A 14946-nucleotide genomic window follows, 5' to 3' on the forward strand; every position below is an offset into this window, starting at 1 on the left:
ATACATACCGTATATAACATCTTATGCTATATGTGTCATCCACAGATCCACCCCATGACAATGTCATCCACAGATCCCCCTCCATAACAGTGTTCTGTGGATGACACTATTATGGGGGGGATCTGTGGATGACACTATTATGGGGGGGGATCTGTGGATGACACTGTTATGGGGGGGATCTGTGGATGACACTGTTATGGGGGGATCTGTGGATGACACTGTTATGGGGGATCTGTGGATGACACTGTTATGGAGGGGATCTGTGGATGACACTGTTATGGGGGGATCTGTGGATGACACTATTATGGGGGGATCTGTGGATGACTGTTATGGGGGGGATCTGTGGATGGCACTGTTATGGAGGGTATCTGTGAATGGCACTGTTATGGAGGGGTATCTGTGGATGACACATAGCATAAGATGCTATATACGGTATGTGTCATCCACAGATCCCCCTCTATAACAGTGCCATCCACAGATCCCCCCATAACAGTGCCATCCACAGATCCCCTCCATAACAGCGCCATTCACATGTTTTTTTTTGAGTGTGTTTGGGAAAAATAAAGTGGGCCGGTCTGGCTGAAGTCCAGGGCCACTTTATTGTCCCAGTCCATCCCTGTATGTAGTAGAACATAAAATAAAACCTCCACATACCGTATAAGGTATTAGGCATTGTCCTGATTGTACCGACCCGCAGAATAAAGATAGCGTATTCCTTATAACAGCACAAAGATTAAAGCCCAAAAATGAAAGACAGAATTTCTTTTTTTTTTCCCTTTTAAATTCCCCCAATAAACAGTTAATAAAATTTATGTTTACGTTATGATACGATTAATTATACATCTCATCCTGCAAATAATCAATTCCTCACACAACGTAAGGATGAAAACATGAAAAAAAGTTTTGTTCAGGCCTCTGGTTGTTAAGGGGTTAATTAAGCCGACCCTTCCTCCGTGATGTAGAAATCAGCCCTCATCAGACAGTTCACACTTTCTCGTTGGACAGGAAACTAACAGAGAATTTGCTCTCCTGGGAGTGGTGCCAGAAGAGTACAACGTGATCTCAGCGGCTCTGCTCCTCCACACATAGACTCACATCCAGGAGCTCCACATGGATCCACATGCAGCAGGTATGTAGCTATATCTCCCCCCACATATCAAGTCACCTGCTACATACCTTAGCCATAACCGTAGCTGGAGAATGCTAAACTAATACTTATCATAAAGGGGGGAAGGGTGGTTACTATCCTGGATATAGTCCAGACTGAGGACAAGTAATTCACAGGGTCAAACTCATAGTAGCTGCAGATACACACAAGGCGGCTTCTAGGAGGTCATTCCTACGATGCAGCTCCTCCTCAATCACTTCCGAACTGGCAAATGTCATGACCCCAGTTCTGAGCTCAGCACGGTGGTCACTCCTTTTTGGTTTTCTCTAGGCTGACCTATCTGCTGTAAAACTCTCCTTTGCCAGAACTAATTCCAATTAGGCCAGTGATGATCCCAGCCTGCACTGCTTAAAGGGAATCTGTCAGCTCTGAAACACCCTCCAAACTAGAGTAAGCATCGTATAGTGTAAGTGACGTTGCGTCCGGTTATGTCATTTTTATCTTCATACTCACTTGCAGTCTGACTCTGTGCTCCGACAAACCAGCAGTAAAATGCACTGAGAGGACTCCGGTGCTCACTCACATAATGGAGAGGACTCAAAGAAGAGTCCTCTCAATACATTTTACTGCTGGTTTGTAGGAGCACAGCGTCGAAATGGAAGTCAGTATGAAGATAAAACTTGCAAAATCGGATTCAGCATCACTTACCCTAAACACCTCTTACTCTAGTTTGGGAGCTGACAGGTTCCCTTTAAGAGATGGCGTACACAGTGAACCTGCCAACCTTCCTCCAAGATTAGTCCACCAAGCCCCCCATCTGCTAAGTGGTTGCTGAGTTACCTACTGTATTCGGCTGCTGCCGTGATGTCTTTGTCTCGCTCCGTAGAATAGTATCACCACTCCGCTACAGCGGATCACCCCGATGCACTAGGTAACGTCTGCACAGATCACTATTACATCTCCCCACCTCCCTCCACCTATACAGGAATTAGGTCTTTTCAGGTTTATAGTCAGTTAGCAACATCAGGAGGCATTCATCTTATAGTCAGTGAGGTCCCTCAGGAGGCGTTCATTTGATAGTCAGTGAGGTCCCTCAGGAGGCATTCATCTTATAGTCAGTGAGGTCCCTCAGGAGGCATTCATCTTATAGTCAGTGAGGTCCCTCAGGAGGCATTCATCTTATAGTCAGTGAGGTCCATCTGGAGGCGTTCATTTGATAGTCAGTGAGGTCCATCAGGAGGCGTTCATCTTATAGTCAGTGAGGTCCATCAGGAGGCGTTCATCTTATAGTCATTAAGGTCCATCAGGAGGCATTCATCTTATAGTCAGTGAGGTACTTCAGGAGACATTCATCTTATAGTCAGTGAGGTCCCTCAGAAGGCATTCATCTTATAGTCAGTGAGGTCCATCAGGAGACGTTAATCTTATAGTCTGTGAGGTTCCTCAGGAGACATTCATCTTATAGTTAGTGAGGTCCATCAGGTGGCGTTCATTTTATAGTGTGTTCTATCAGGTGACGTTCATTTCATTTGATGGAGATGGCGCTTCCATGTTTTTAGATGTTCTTCTTATATTATGGACAAATCTGTTTATTGTAATTATAAAAAAAAAAAAAAAAACACCCATGCAATGCACTGGTATATACTGTATAAGGAGATGTTTGTAGATACCAGTACATTGTTTTTAGTCAGAGAAATTCTTCCTATTACTAGTAATGGACTTTGTGGCTCAATGGTTAGCATCTTTGCCTTCAATACAGAATCTCATAGGTTCAAGACTTGGCTGAGACAATTCAACAATTGAGACTGAATAAATCTTAAAGACACAAGGGTTTCCCCAAGCATACTGACATTGCTTGCTGATTCCATCCTCACAGCACTGACTCCGTATAGGGAGCAGGGATTCCTCTGGCACTTCAATGGGCCTGTAGAAAAAAAAAATATCTTAGTGTTCTGGGCAGAGAACATTCAATTCACTGGGTACCTTGGGATTCTAACTTTCCCTTGAATAACCCTATGTGACTTACCTTTATACTATGGTTGCCTGTGTATGGTGTTATGTTCTGTAAGACAGGTGCAGATCAATCCTTAGACTCTAGGGATCGATATGTGTGTATTACAGGTGCTGCTGCCTTGTGGGTGTCTCTCTATGTGTCAGGGCCCGTTTTCAGAACCAGTTAAAGTCTATGAGGCTATTCACATGGCTTTATGCATAAAGTACATGATAACCGGAGACAATAACTGCTGGCACATATCACGCAGGTTATAATCCACGGCACTCCCAGTCATATACCAGTGGCGTAACTAGAAATGACCAAACTTCACAGGAAATTTTTGAAAGGGCGCCCTTCCCCCAACAACTTCTTCGCAACCCTCAGACGAGGCCCGGCAGTATCTCTGTATACAATGTCATTGTGTAATACTGTCGAGGGGGTCCTGACAATAAAATCTTTTAGTCCTTCTCCTGGATGGGTCACTTCTGACTTAGGGCCCCAGAGCAGCTGCCTCCCTTGCTTCCCCTATAGCTACGGCCCTGTCATATACACAGGAATGGTATTGTATACGGTTACACAATCCACAGTGACCTCTCTGGCGTCAGCCATTTCACTATTGGAAAACGTATCATTCTCCATCAGTCAGATCCAGTGCATGCAATCCATCCATTTTACAATGACAATAAATTACGGATTAGAGGAGGGGGCGAAGGTCAGTGTACGAGGCACATGGACGGCTTTCCTGCAGTTGGGGTGAAGATTCAGCTCTCTGTCCTAGCTCTGGTTCGTGCTGTCCCCCTGGCACCCAGATCCTGAGGCACATGATCCCTGCCTGAATACTGGCTACTAGAGATAAGTGAACTTATTGAAATTCATTTAGTGTTTCTGATCCGTAGAATTTTTCAAAAAATATGATTTGTTGCCAAATCGATTCTACACAAATTAAAACTACAGAAATTGGCCTGAAAATTGGTATATCACACTCCAAGGTGTCTTAGGAATTTTATTTGTATCTTGTAGTTCTCCAAAAATTTTCGTTGTGAATTTTGGCTTCTGCTACTTGTAGGGTGGAAGAGAAGGGCCTCCTGGTCAGATCTGCAGGTCTGCAGGCGGCTGCTCGATGAATTGATTTTGCTTTGATGGTGAGGGTCTAGATGCATGGCTACCGAGTAATCGGATTGCTTGACACTAACAATATGTCTGTCAGTGTGTAGAAAAGCAAGCATTCAGCTTGCCATATTCGCCAGTGCACAGGGGCGTAGCTAAAGGCTCATGGGCCCTGGTGAAAGTGTGTAGCTTGGGCCCCCCTTACCTCAGTGCTTTGTGGCCAGGAGCAGGGAAGCTCGTAGCCTTCGTACTGCCTGAAACGGCACCCCCCTCCATGCCAAATTATTGATATAATACCGGTGTCTTCTAATGTGGCACAAGGGTCTTTGGGCCCCTCAGACTCCTGGGCCCGGTAGCGACTGCTACCTCTGCACCCCCTATAGCTACACCCCTGCCAGTGCACCCAAAGACCTAGTTCTTTCTGGCTCTTCCCACCCTTTGTGACGATTGGGTGTCATGGCCGGTGTGATCATCATCAGATTTCTGCCCCTCCTCTACCACCGACTCCTCCTCATCCATTGGTAGCTCCTCATCCTCCACTTGCTCCTCTAAAGGACTTTGTGTGGGTTCCCAACAGATACAGGTTGAACAGTACAATGTGGTAGCTCCCATCCTTTGTTGAATCAGTGTGAGCATCGGCTCTGAGATAAATATCAGGGGATGACATTGTTGATGCTGCAGTTGTCTTTACTGACAAATCTGGTGGCATCTTTGAAGGGCCTAAGTACACGACTTGCGTCTCTGATGAGATGCCACTGCCTGAACTCAAAACAAAACATGTGCAGGGCACGGGGGTCAACGTCCATGGGATCCCTTTAAGATGAGAAAAGTGTTTGTCGTGACGCCAGTTGCATTGAAGCAACAAGGGCACAGGGCCCCTTTTAGTGATATGGATGGTACCCAGGATAGGAATGCCAGAGTGGTGTAGGGTAGCCTAATGTCCCTAAACGGTGTTGCACTTGTCACGGTGCTCCTACCTGGATACGCTAGAATCCCAGGCGCGGTTGTGTAAAGCAAATCAAGGGGTAGCTGGTGGAAGGGATGGAGAAAGAAATGGAGTCCAGACTTGGTATAACGTTTAGCAACAGCTTTACTTGCATGAACGTTCATCAGGAAACAATCTTCCAGCTTTGTCTTGGTCACCATCAGGCTTTGGCATTAATTCTGGCAGGCAAACACACTCGGCTCTGCTACGTCTGTCGCTCTCTGGCTCTGCTGTGCTGACAGGATTAAATAGGAATCTTTTAGGCTCCATTCACACGTCCGCAAAATGGGTCCGCATCCTTTCCGCAATTTTGCGGAAAGTGTGCGGACCCATTCATTCTCTATGGGGACGGAATGGATGCGGACAGCACACAGTGTGCTGTCTGCAGCCGCAATTGCGGAGCGCGCCCCCGATTTTGGGTACGCAGCTCCGCAAAAAGATAGAGCATGTCCTATTCTTGTCCGCAGCTTGCGGACAAGAATAGGCATTTCAATGGGGGTGACGGGCTGGTGTGTTGCGGACCCGCAATTTGCGGGTCCGCAACACATCACGGACGTGTGAATAGAGCCTTACTTTCCTTTCTGCTGTATGCTGCAACTTACCTTTGTTATCTGGTATGTCTATAACTTTATCCAGGGAACTTCCTCCTTGGCTTCAGAGGCTTAAGGCTTCTGCCTCTATGTCCAGCATTCAAACTAGCGTTTTTCTTTTCCGGTATTGAGTTCCGTCCTAGGGGCTCAATACCAGAAAAAATGCATTCTGAATGGAGAGCGATCCATTCAGGATGCATCAGTTCAGTCCCTCTTACGTTTTTTGGCCGGAGAAAATACCGCAGCATGCTGCAGTTTTCTCTCCGGCCAAAAATCCTGAACACCTGCCGGAATGCCGGATCCGGCATTTATTTTCTATTGACATGTATTAATGCCGGATCCAGTACTTAATGCCGGATCCGGTTTCCCGATCTGCGCATGCGCAGACCTTTAAAAATGAGAAAAAATAAATTGTGTGATCCTCAATCTTCTTCCTTCCTGACGTTTTTCCCACCAATTTTAACAGTGAAACGGCAATGGGCTAAATTTTTGTGCAATTTGACGTGAATTGCCAAAACTTCAAACTTGTTTGGAAGACAATTTTTTTGGTGAAATTCATAATAAGTCTAATTTATTAAAAATGTTATCATCTCTAGTGGATACCTCTTTCAAATTTTCAGCAATCCAATGAGCAGGATGCCACAAGTCAGTCTGACACAAGACATAGGCAGGGGTAACACGTATTTGGGTTTTTTCTTTGGGGCTCACTCTGTACTTTGAACAAAGCTTCCTGAGAGTCAAGCACTCTATAACTTGTATACTGCAGCTGATGTACATGTGTATTTGAGGTATTTATGACTGTACCGCTATATATGTTACTATGTTATGTTATACAAAAGGTATTTATGCATCGACTGCTTTATATGTCACTAGTCAGACCACACATGGAGTGCTGTGTACAGTTCTGGGCTCCTGTGAACAAGGCAGAAATAGCAGAGCTGGAGAGGGTACAGATGAGGGCAACTAAAGTAATAACTGGAATGGGGCAACTACAGTACCCTGAAAGATTATCAACATTAGGGTTATTCACTTTAGAAAAAAGACAACTGAGGGGAGATCTAATTACTATGTATAACTATATCAGGGGTCAGTACAGAGATCTCTCCCATCATCTATTTATCCCCAGGACTGAGACTGTGACGAGGGGACATCCTCTGCGTCTGGAGGAAAGAAGGTTTGTACACAAACATAGAAGAGGATTCTTTACGGTAAGAGCAGTGAGACTATGGAGCTCTCTGCCTGAGGAGGTGGTGATGTACAATAAAGGAATTCAAGAGGGGCCTGGATGTATTTCTGGAGTGTAATAATATTACAGGATATAGCTACTAGAGAGGGGTCGTTGATCCAGGGAGTTATTCTGATTGCCTGATTGGAGTCGGGAAGGAATATTTCCCCTAAAATTAGGAAAATTGGCTTCTTCTACCTCACACTTTTTGCATTCCTCTGGATCACGTTTGCAGGATAACAGGCTGAATTGGATGGACAGATGTCTTTTTTTTCAGCCTTACAAACTATATATGTTACTATATATACAGGGAATCTTGGGAAGTATGAACCTGTCCAAACCCAACCACAATGGCAAAGCACGACCGCACTGCCCCACCAGAACCAGCTCTATAACCCCACGGCATTGGTGCCCCCAGGACTGGAGCGTCTATTAGAGGTAAGACAACTTATTGGGTGGACAAAGTGGAGTTTATTTTACATCCATGTACTGGTCGGGTGTGTATGTGTTGGGGGTCATTTATTCATCTATCTCATTACACTGTTTATCTTTATCTATAGGTAGAAGAAGTTATCCTCCAGAAAAAAGGTGAGAAAGTACAATCAGGAATTCTAATAATGCTGCTATTTAAATTGAATCTCCACCTCTTCACATCAGATAATTCCATATAGGATTGCGAGCTCGATTTATGGATATGGCGTTAAATAATAAAATTATGTTTCTGGTTTAAAAGTCACCACTAGGGAAAGCTAAGCAGCATACTGTATACAGATAATACAGCCACCAAAAGAGGGAGCCCAGGAGCTTACAGCATACAAATATATAGAGCCACCACTAGAGGGACCTCAGGAGCTTACTGCATACAGATATATTCAGCCAACACAAGTAGGAGCTCAGGAGCTTACACTATACAGATATATACAGCCACCACTAGCGGGAGCTCATGAGATTACTACATACAGATATACAGTACAGACCAAAAGTTTGGACACACCTTCTCATTCAAAGAGTTTTCTTTATTTTCATGACTATGAAGGCATCAAAACTATGAATTAACACATGTGGAATTATATACATAACAAACAAGTGTGAAACAACTGAAAATATGTCATATTCTAGGTTCTTCAAAGTAGCCACCTTTTGCTTTGATTACTGCTTTGCACACTCTTGGCATTCTCTTGATGAGCTTCAAGAGGTAGTCCCCTGAAATGGTCTTCCAACAGTCTTGAAGGAGTTCCCAGAGATGCTTAGCACTTGTTGGCCCTTTTTCCTTCACTCTGCGGTCCAGCTCACCTCAAACCATCTCGATTGGGTTCAGGTCCGGTGACTGTGGAGGCCAGGTCATCTGGCGCAGCACCCCATCACTCTCCTTCATGGTCAAATAGCCCTTACTTTCAAAGTTTTCCCAATTTTTCGGCTGACTGACTGACCTTAATTTCTTAAAGTAATGATGGCCACTCGTTTTTCTTTACTTAGCTGCTTTTTTCTTGCCATAATACAAATTCTAACAGTCTATTCAGTAGGACTATCAGCTGTGTATCCACCTGACTTCTCCTCAACGCCACTGATGGTCCCAACCCCTTTTATAAGGCAAGAAATCCCACTTATTAAACCTGACAGGGCACACCTGTGAAGTGAAAACCATTTCAGGGGACTACCTCTTGAAGCTCATCAAGAGAATGCCAAGAGTGTGCAAAGCCGTAATCAAAGCAAAAGGTGGCTACTTTGAAGAACCCAGAATATGACATATTTTCAGTTGTTTCACACTTGTTTGTTATGTATATAATTCCACATGTGTTAATTCATAGTTTTGATGCCTTCAGTGTGAATCTACAATTTTCATAGTCATGAAAAAAAAGAAAACTCTTTGAATGAGAAGGTGTGTCCAAACTTTTGGTCTGTACTGTACATCCAGCTTTGTGGATGTTATCTGAGACATTCTTCTTCACATTCTCTTGACTTACTGAGATTATTCTTTAGCTTTCTTCACCAGATCTGAGCAGACTCTTTTCACCATACGTCGGGAGTCAGAGTGCTGTGGACCATCCTTCAATATAAGGTTCCAGGATACTTACAAGAGGGACGTGGTGTCACTGTCTGCGGAATCAGGGGGAGGTTGCTGTGGAGGAGAAACTCACGTAAGCTCCTGACTAGCCCTAATACACCACCTATAATAGATAGTCACAGATATTCCCCTTTTAAAGCAGGAATACAAGAATATAGATTTTTAAGAGCTGACCTGTAACAATATATTAATCTTGAATGATAGTGTCATCCAGGGATTTTCTGATTAAAAAAAAAACTGACTTCCATACCCTGTATCTGGAAATTCTGAGTAACTAGATGATGGGATTGGGGGTTGTTGACTGGAGGACTGAGGTCTCCAACAAGAAAAAATTAAATTGTGCCCTGTTGACACATAGATCTTCTCCTGGTTGGAGAACTTTCACTGTCCTGAATGCATTGCCTCGGTTGGGCACTGTGTAATGCTAGGTTTTCCTTGTGCTGGTGCTTTTAACACTTAGTAGACAGCAGATACTAGTGGAGACTGTGGAGGAGGGAACTGAGGAATTGGAGGAGGGGGCTGTGGAAGTGCAGGGTAGGACTGTGGAGGTGGAAGGGGAGACAAGACTGTGGACGTGGAGGATGGGACTGTGAAGGGGGAAGGGAGGACTGTGGAGGTGGAGGATGAGACTTTAGCAATGGAGATTTTAGTGTAGACTGTGGAAGTGAGAGGAGACTTTAGGGGTGGAGGATGTACTGTGGTGGTGGAGTGGAGTGTAGAGGTGGAAGGGGAGAATGTGGCATGGAGGTGAGGACGGTGGTAGAGGGGACTGTGACATTGAAGATTTTAGTGGACACTGTGGAGGTGCAGGAGGGGATTGGAGGTTGAGGAGGGGACTGGGGAGGTGGAGGAAGGGATTGTGAAGATGGAGATGGGACTCTAGAGGTAGAGGAAGGAACTTTTAAACTGGTGGAAGGGACTGTGGAGGTGGAGTTTGGGACTTTGGCAGTGGTGGATTTTAATGGATATTGTGGAGGTGGAGAAGGTTGTGATTAATAATGTTTCTTTTAATCTTTAATATGCTTTGACCACCTTTATCACAGTCAGTCACTATTACTTCAATACAGGTAAAAAAGAAACTGTTCATCTGGGTTCTGAACCTTATCAGCCATGTTACTGTCATTGTACTCCAGCATAGACTTTATTCTGAATTCTTTGTTATTTTTGACTGTTTTACAATAATCCACGTCATATATGAGGCCGTAATAAAGCCATTAAAATAGCAATGACGTCTACAGACGATGAGGGTCACATTCTTAACTATACCTAACACCAGGGGTGGACACTTACACATTAAGAGTATGTAAATGTAATGCACAAAAAAAAAACTTAGAGTGTCTGTCAGCAGTTTTGTCTGTCAGCAGTTTTGTGTATGCTAAATTGCTGACAGACATAGCGAAGGGCCAAGGACAGGATGCTACACACCCATGGGTGTTGCTCCTGCAAGCGCAACAGAAGTTCACTGGGGTCGGCCCGCTGGCTTCGGTGTCTCACAGCCCCTTCTCTCTGCTATGAGAGACAACTGTAGTGTCCACCTGGGAAACTATTATAGCCGCCATTCACAGCAGAGTGGACGGGATGTTGAGCTGCTTATAAATTTACCAGGAAGCACTGCAGCCTATGGGCCTGCCTCCAATGCACTTGCATGAGTGTTGCCTACGGGGTCTGATTTCTCTCAGCACTTCCTGTTACCTCCTGCCTCCAGCTCCTATCTTTGTAAGAAAAAACTACCGACAGACTCCCTTTAATGGAGTTGTCTGGTCTAGGAGCTGGCAAAACCAGCGGTCCTGATTTCTATCCTGTGCTCCATTAAGTCTTGTTCCCATTGACCACTGAGGAATGTGATTGGCTGCAGTGGTCACAGGACCAAACCACGGTAGGGAACCGGAAGAGGTTGGAAAAGAGGCAGTGTCTCAGGAACTGTGTGTGTGTTTTTTTTAATGGGGATGTGTAAAAAGGGGGTTAATAAAGGGAGGGTTAATCAAATCTTAAGGGATAATTTTTCCGAAAGATAAGAGAAACTGGAGGGGCCAGTGGAATGGAAAGGTATTCATGATCAGTTAGAAAAAGTGTTAGAAAAATGGGTGGAAAGCGAAGATTTTGGATATATGGGAAGGCAGCTATAGGGGTGGCAACGTAGATGTCAGACTACGTGTGAGCACAATTGATAAGGAGTGATCAGAGACGTTATAAAATGGATTCATGTACTGTACCCATTAGTTTCGCCATTTCCGCTTTTGTTTTACCCCCAAGAGGAAAGCGCCAAACCCTTTAAGTAAAGAATAATTATATGATGTGTAGCCGATCAGGTCCAAGTGATAGGATAGTCGGTAGATATAATCAGCAGGTAGGTTTTGTTATTGCAGAGTAACATGGGTTATAATAGTTGTAGCTCTTCTTACGTCAAAGATAAGTTTCCCATAACCGATAATAAAAAGCATAAAAAATAGAAAATAAATAGATGAATAAATATATAAAGAAATAAAATCAGTAACTCACTTCACTGGGGGGTGGCCCGTAGGATAAACTCGAGACACCTGCCGAGCCTGATACCCCCCTAGCCAGAATCGCCCGTAAGATGGTAGATATTGATGGCAGCACAATCCGTGGTGGCTTCAGATCAATTTCTTTATTTAGAGATTCTGACCAACGCGTTTTCGGGGGGAACGCAAGACCTCATTTCCGCCCTGACATTCTAATTTGGGCGGGAAAATATCACCATTTAAAGAGACAGTGTGGCTGTGTTTGTTTATGTCTGTTTTGAAATTAGTTTTCTTAAAGGGTTTCTTCCACCACATTTTGACCTAATTAGCTGTCGGACACTAGCGATCTGCTAGTGTCTGCTCTACCTAACCATGCTATTGTAATCCCTTTCTGTGCAGCGGTTACCCTAAAAAACATACTTGTATTGGTATGCAAATGAGCCTCTAGGTGCTATGCAAATTCAAATGCAAATAATTCAATCTCTGAATTTAACCCTATTGATGCTAATGTATTCATATTAAAAATCCAACGTGTCTCCACTTTAGACATTTTTTAAATAAAATCTCCTGCTCTTTTATCTCCCTTAACTATTTCTATTCCACTAAATTGAGTTCCCTCACTTAACCCGCCAGGTTTCTCCTTATAATGTCAGGATAAGGGGTGGCCATCGTATATTCTGTGAATATTATAAATATCTTCCCCCACTCTCTTATAGTGTTGAGCGCGAATATTCAAATTTAGAATTTTTTTCTCGGATATCGCAATTTTGAGATTTCGCGAATATTTAGAATATAGTTCCAAATATTCGCGAAATCGAATATTCGTATTAAAAAAATTAAATCAAAAATCGTACGATTAATTTAATCGTACGATTTTTATTTTTATTTTTTTCCTGTATAAGGCAACGTTCCTATGACTATGGCTAGGCTAATATGTGTATTTTACGAAATTTCTTAATATTGCTCTAACTTCGTCTTTTAGAATATTCGTAATATTCTAAAAGACGAAGTTAGAGCAATATTAAGAAATTTTGTAAAATACACATATTGGCCTAGCCATAGTCATAGGAACATTGCCTTATACAGGAAAAAAAAATAAAAAAAAATCGTACGATTAGTTTAATCGCATATTATTTGCGAAAAATAAAATAATTACGAATATTCGATTTCGACGAAAATAATACGAATATTTATTTGAATATTCACGAAATAACGCAAAATCGAATATGGCACCTCCCGCTCATCACTACTCTCTTATTTAGGGACCTTTTTATACGTCCTATGTATATCCTATTTATTCATTAACTTGTCCATGTAATAACACCTAGACTACTACATGTGATATAATCTCTTATATCATACGCATATGAGCCATCTGTATTTTTTACTTGTGTTTTTTAGTAACAGGGAGATACATTTTTTAGACTTAACTATTTATATAGAGAAGAATAAAATATGTACAAGGACATATAACAGATAGTGTTGAGCGTAAATATTCGATTTTTAATTGCGAATATCGCCACTTCGAGAATTTGCGAATATTTAGAATATAGTGCTATATATTCGTATTCACGAATAGTGTTGATCCCGAATATTCTAATTGTGAATTTATCGCGAATATCGGCACTTAGCAACATCCCTAGCAACCAATAGTAAAGTTGCCTACCCCTTAGTGTTGATCGCGAATTTTTATCGCGAATATATTACATTGCAGATTTTCGCAATCAAGTAAATAATGACTGGCGATCACGAATTCTCGAATTTGCTAATTTATGGCGAATATTTAGCCAAAAATTCACTAAATATTGCAAATTCGAATATAGCCTCTGCTGCTCATCACTAATAACAAACCCACAGATGTGAATAGTTTTATTTCACGAGATAGTTGTCATCTTCCCCCGGTGGCTGGAAAATATACCTAAGAGCCAATTCATGCGAATAAAGAGAAACTATACAAAAAGGGAGGATTATGAGAAACAAGCAGAGGAACTACAACATAAATTTGAATAAAAGGTTCTAGTAGGGATAGGTTGATAGAACAAAAAACAATAATAGCTGAATTAGAAAGACAGGAATTAATTAAGAACAAAAGATGTGACAATGAAAATGGAGGGAAGAATGATGGGGAACAATTTGAAATACCGCCCATTATTACACAGTATAACTGTCAGACTAAGATGTTTAAGAACATCATTAAAAAACATTGGGACATTTTGAAAGAGGATAAAATAATAGGTGATTATATCCCTAAGTTCCCCAAATTTATATATAAGGCTACTTTCACACTTGTGGCAGAGTCATCCGGCAAGCACTTCCGTTGCCGAAACTGCCTGCCGGATCCGGCAAAACGTATGCCAACTGATGTCATTAGTAAGACTGATCAGGATCCTGATCAGTCTTAAAAATGCCTGATCAGTCAAACCCTAAATAAGGAATGCTAGGAGAAACAGTCTACATCCCTGACGAAGGATAACGATTATCCGAAACGCGTTGGGACGCTTTTGACACTAACCTAGTTCAGTGATGTCACATAGCGCTCGGATTTGAGCAAGTTAAACATCGAGCGTCACCACCGAAACGCGTTGGTTAGAATCTCAAAATAAAGAAATTGATCTGAAGCCACCACGGATTGTGCTGCCATCCATATCCACCATTTTACGGGCGATTCTGGCTAGGGGGGTATCAGGCTCCACAGGTGTCTTGAGTTTATCCTACGGTCCACACCCCAGTGAAGTGAGTTACTGATTTTATTTATTTATATATTTATTCATCTATTTATTCTTTTCTATTTTTCATGCTTTTTATTATTGGTTATGGGAAACTTATCTTTGATGTAAGAAGAACTACAACTATTATAACCCAACTATTATAACCCATGTTACTCTGCAATAACAAAACCTACCTGCTGATTATATCTACCGACTATCCTATCACTTGGACCTGATCGGCTACACATCATATAATTATTCTTTACTTAAATGGTTTGGCGCTTTCCTCTTGGGGGTAAAATAAAAACGGAAATGGCGAAACTAATGGGTACACTACATGAATCCATTTTGTAACGTCTCCGTTCACTCCTTATCAATTTTTTAATGGGCACAGGTTTATGACCATTGGGTTGTTGGCTCTTAGACTGGACTACCACTTTAAGTTATTGCATTTTCTTGCATCTTACTCTTAGTCTCAGTAATGTTATACCGAGTTACATTGCTTTTCATCCTATGTGCCTGACAACTCATTGACTTGGATGGAGACTGTGTAATGCCTAGTTCATCCTGTGGCGGCGCTGCAGGAAAATTGAACGCTTACTGGTCTGTTTGATCACAGATTACAGCTGATCACTGGGGATCCATGCAGAGGGATATTTGCAGATAGAACATTTTTAACTGA

General features: G+C 42.5%; 1 protein-coding gene across 1 annotated transcript in view; it reads left to right on the top strand.

Annotated features, from left to right (window-relative positions):
- The first annotated feature begins 1042 nt into the window (after positions 1–1042).
- LOC120989071 overlaps positions 1043–14946 on the top strand; it is a 50896-nt gene continuing 36992 nt past the window's right edge. The window contains exons 1-4 of the mRNA XM_040416943.1: positions 1043–1129; positions 7319–7446; positions 7569–7596; positions 8989–9146. Coding sequence (XP_040272877.1) covers positions 1111–1129; positions 7319–7446; positions 7569–7596; positions 8989–9146 — 333 coding nt within the window. The 5' untranslated portion in view covers positions 1043–1110. The remainder of the gene's footprint in view (positions 1130–7318; positions 7447–7568; positions 7597–8988; positions 9147–14946) is intronic.

This window comes from Bufo bufo, chromosome 1 (genome assembly GCF_905171765.1).
Source record: "Bufo bufo chromosome 1, aBufBuf1.1, whole genome shotgun sequence".
Taxonomy (NCBI): Eukaryota; Metazoa; Chordata; class Amphibia; order Anura; family Bufonidae; genus Bufo; species Bufo bufo.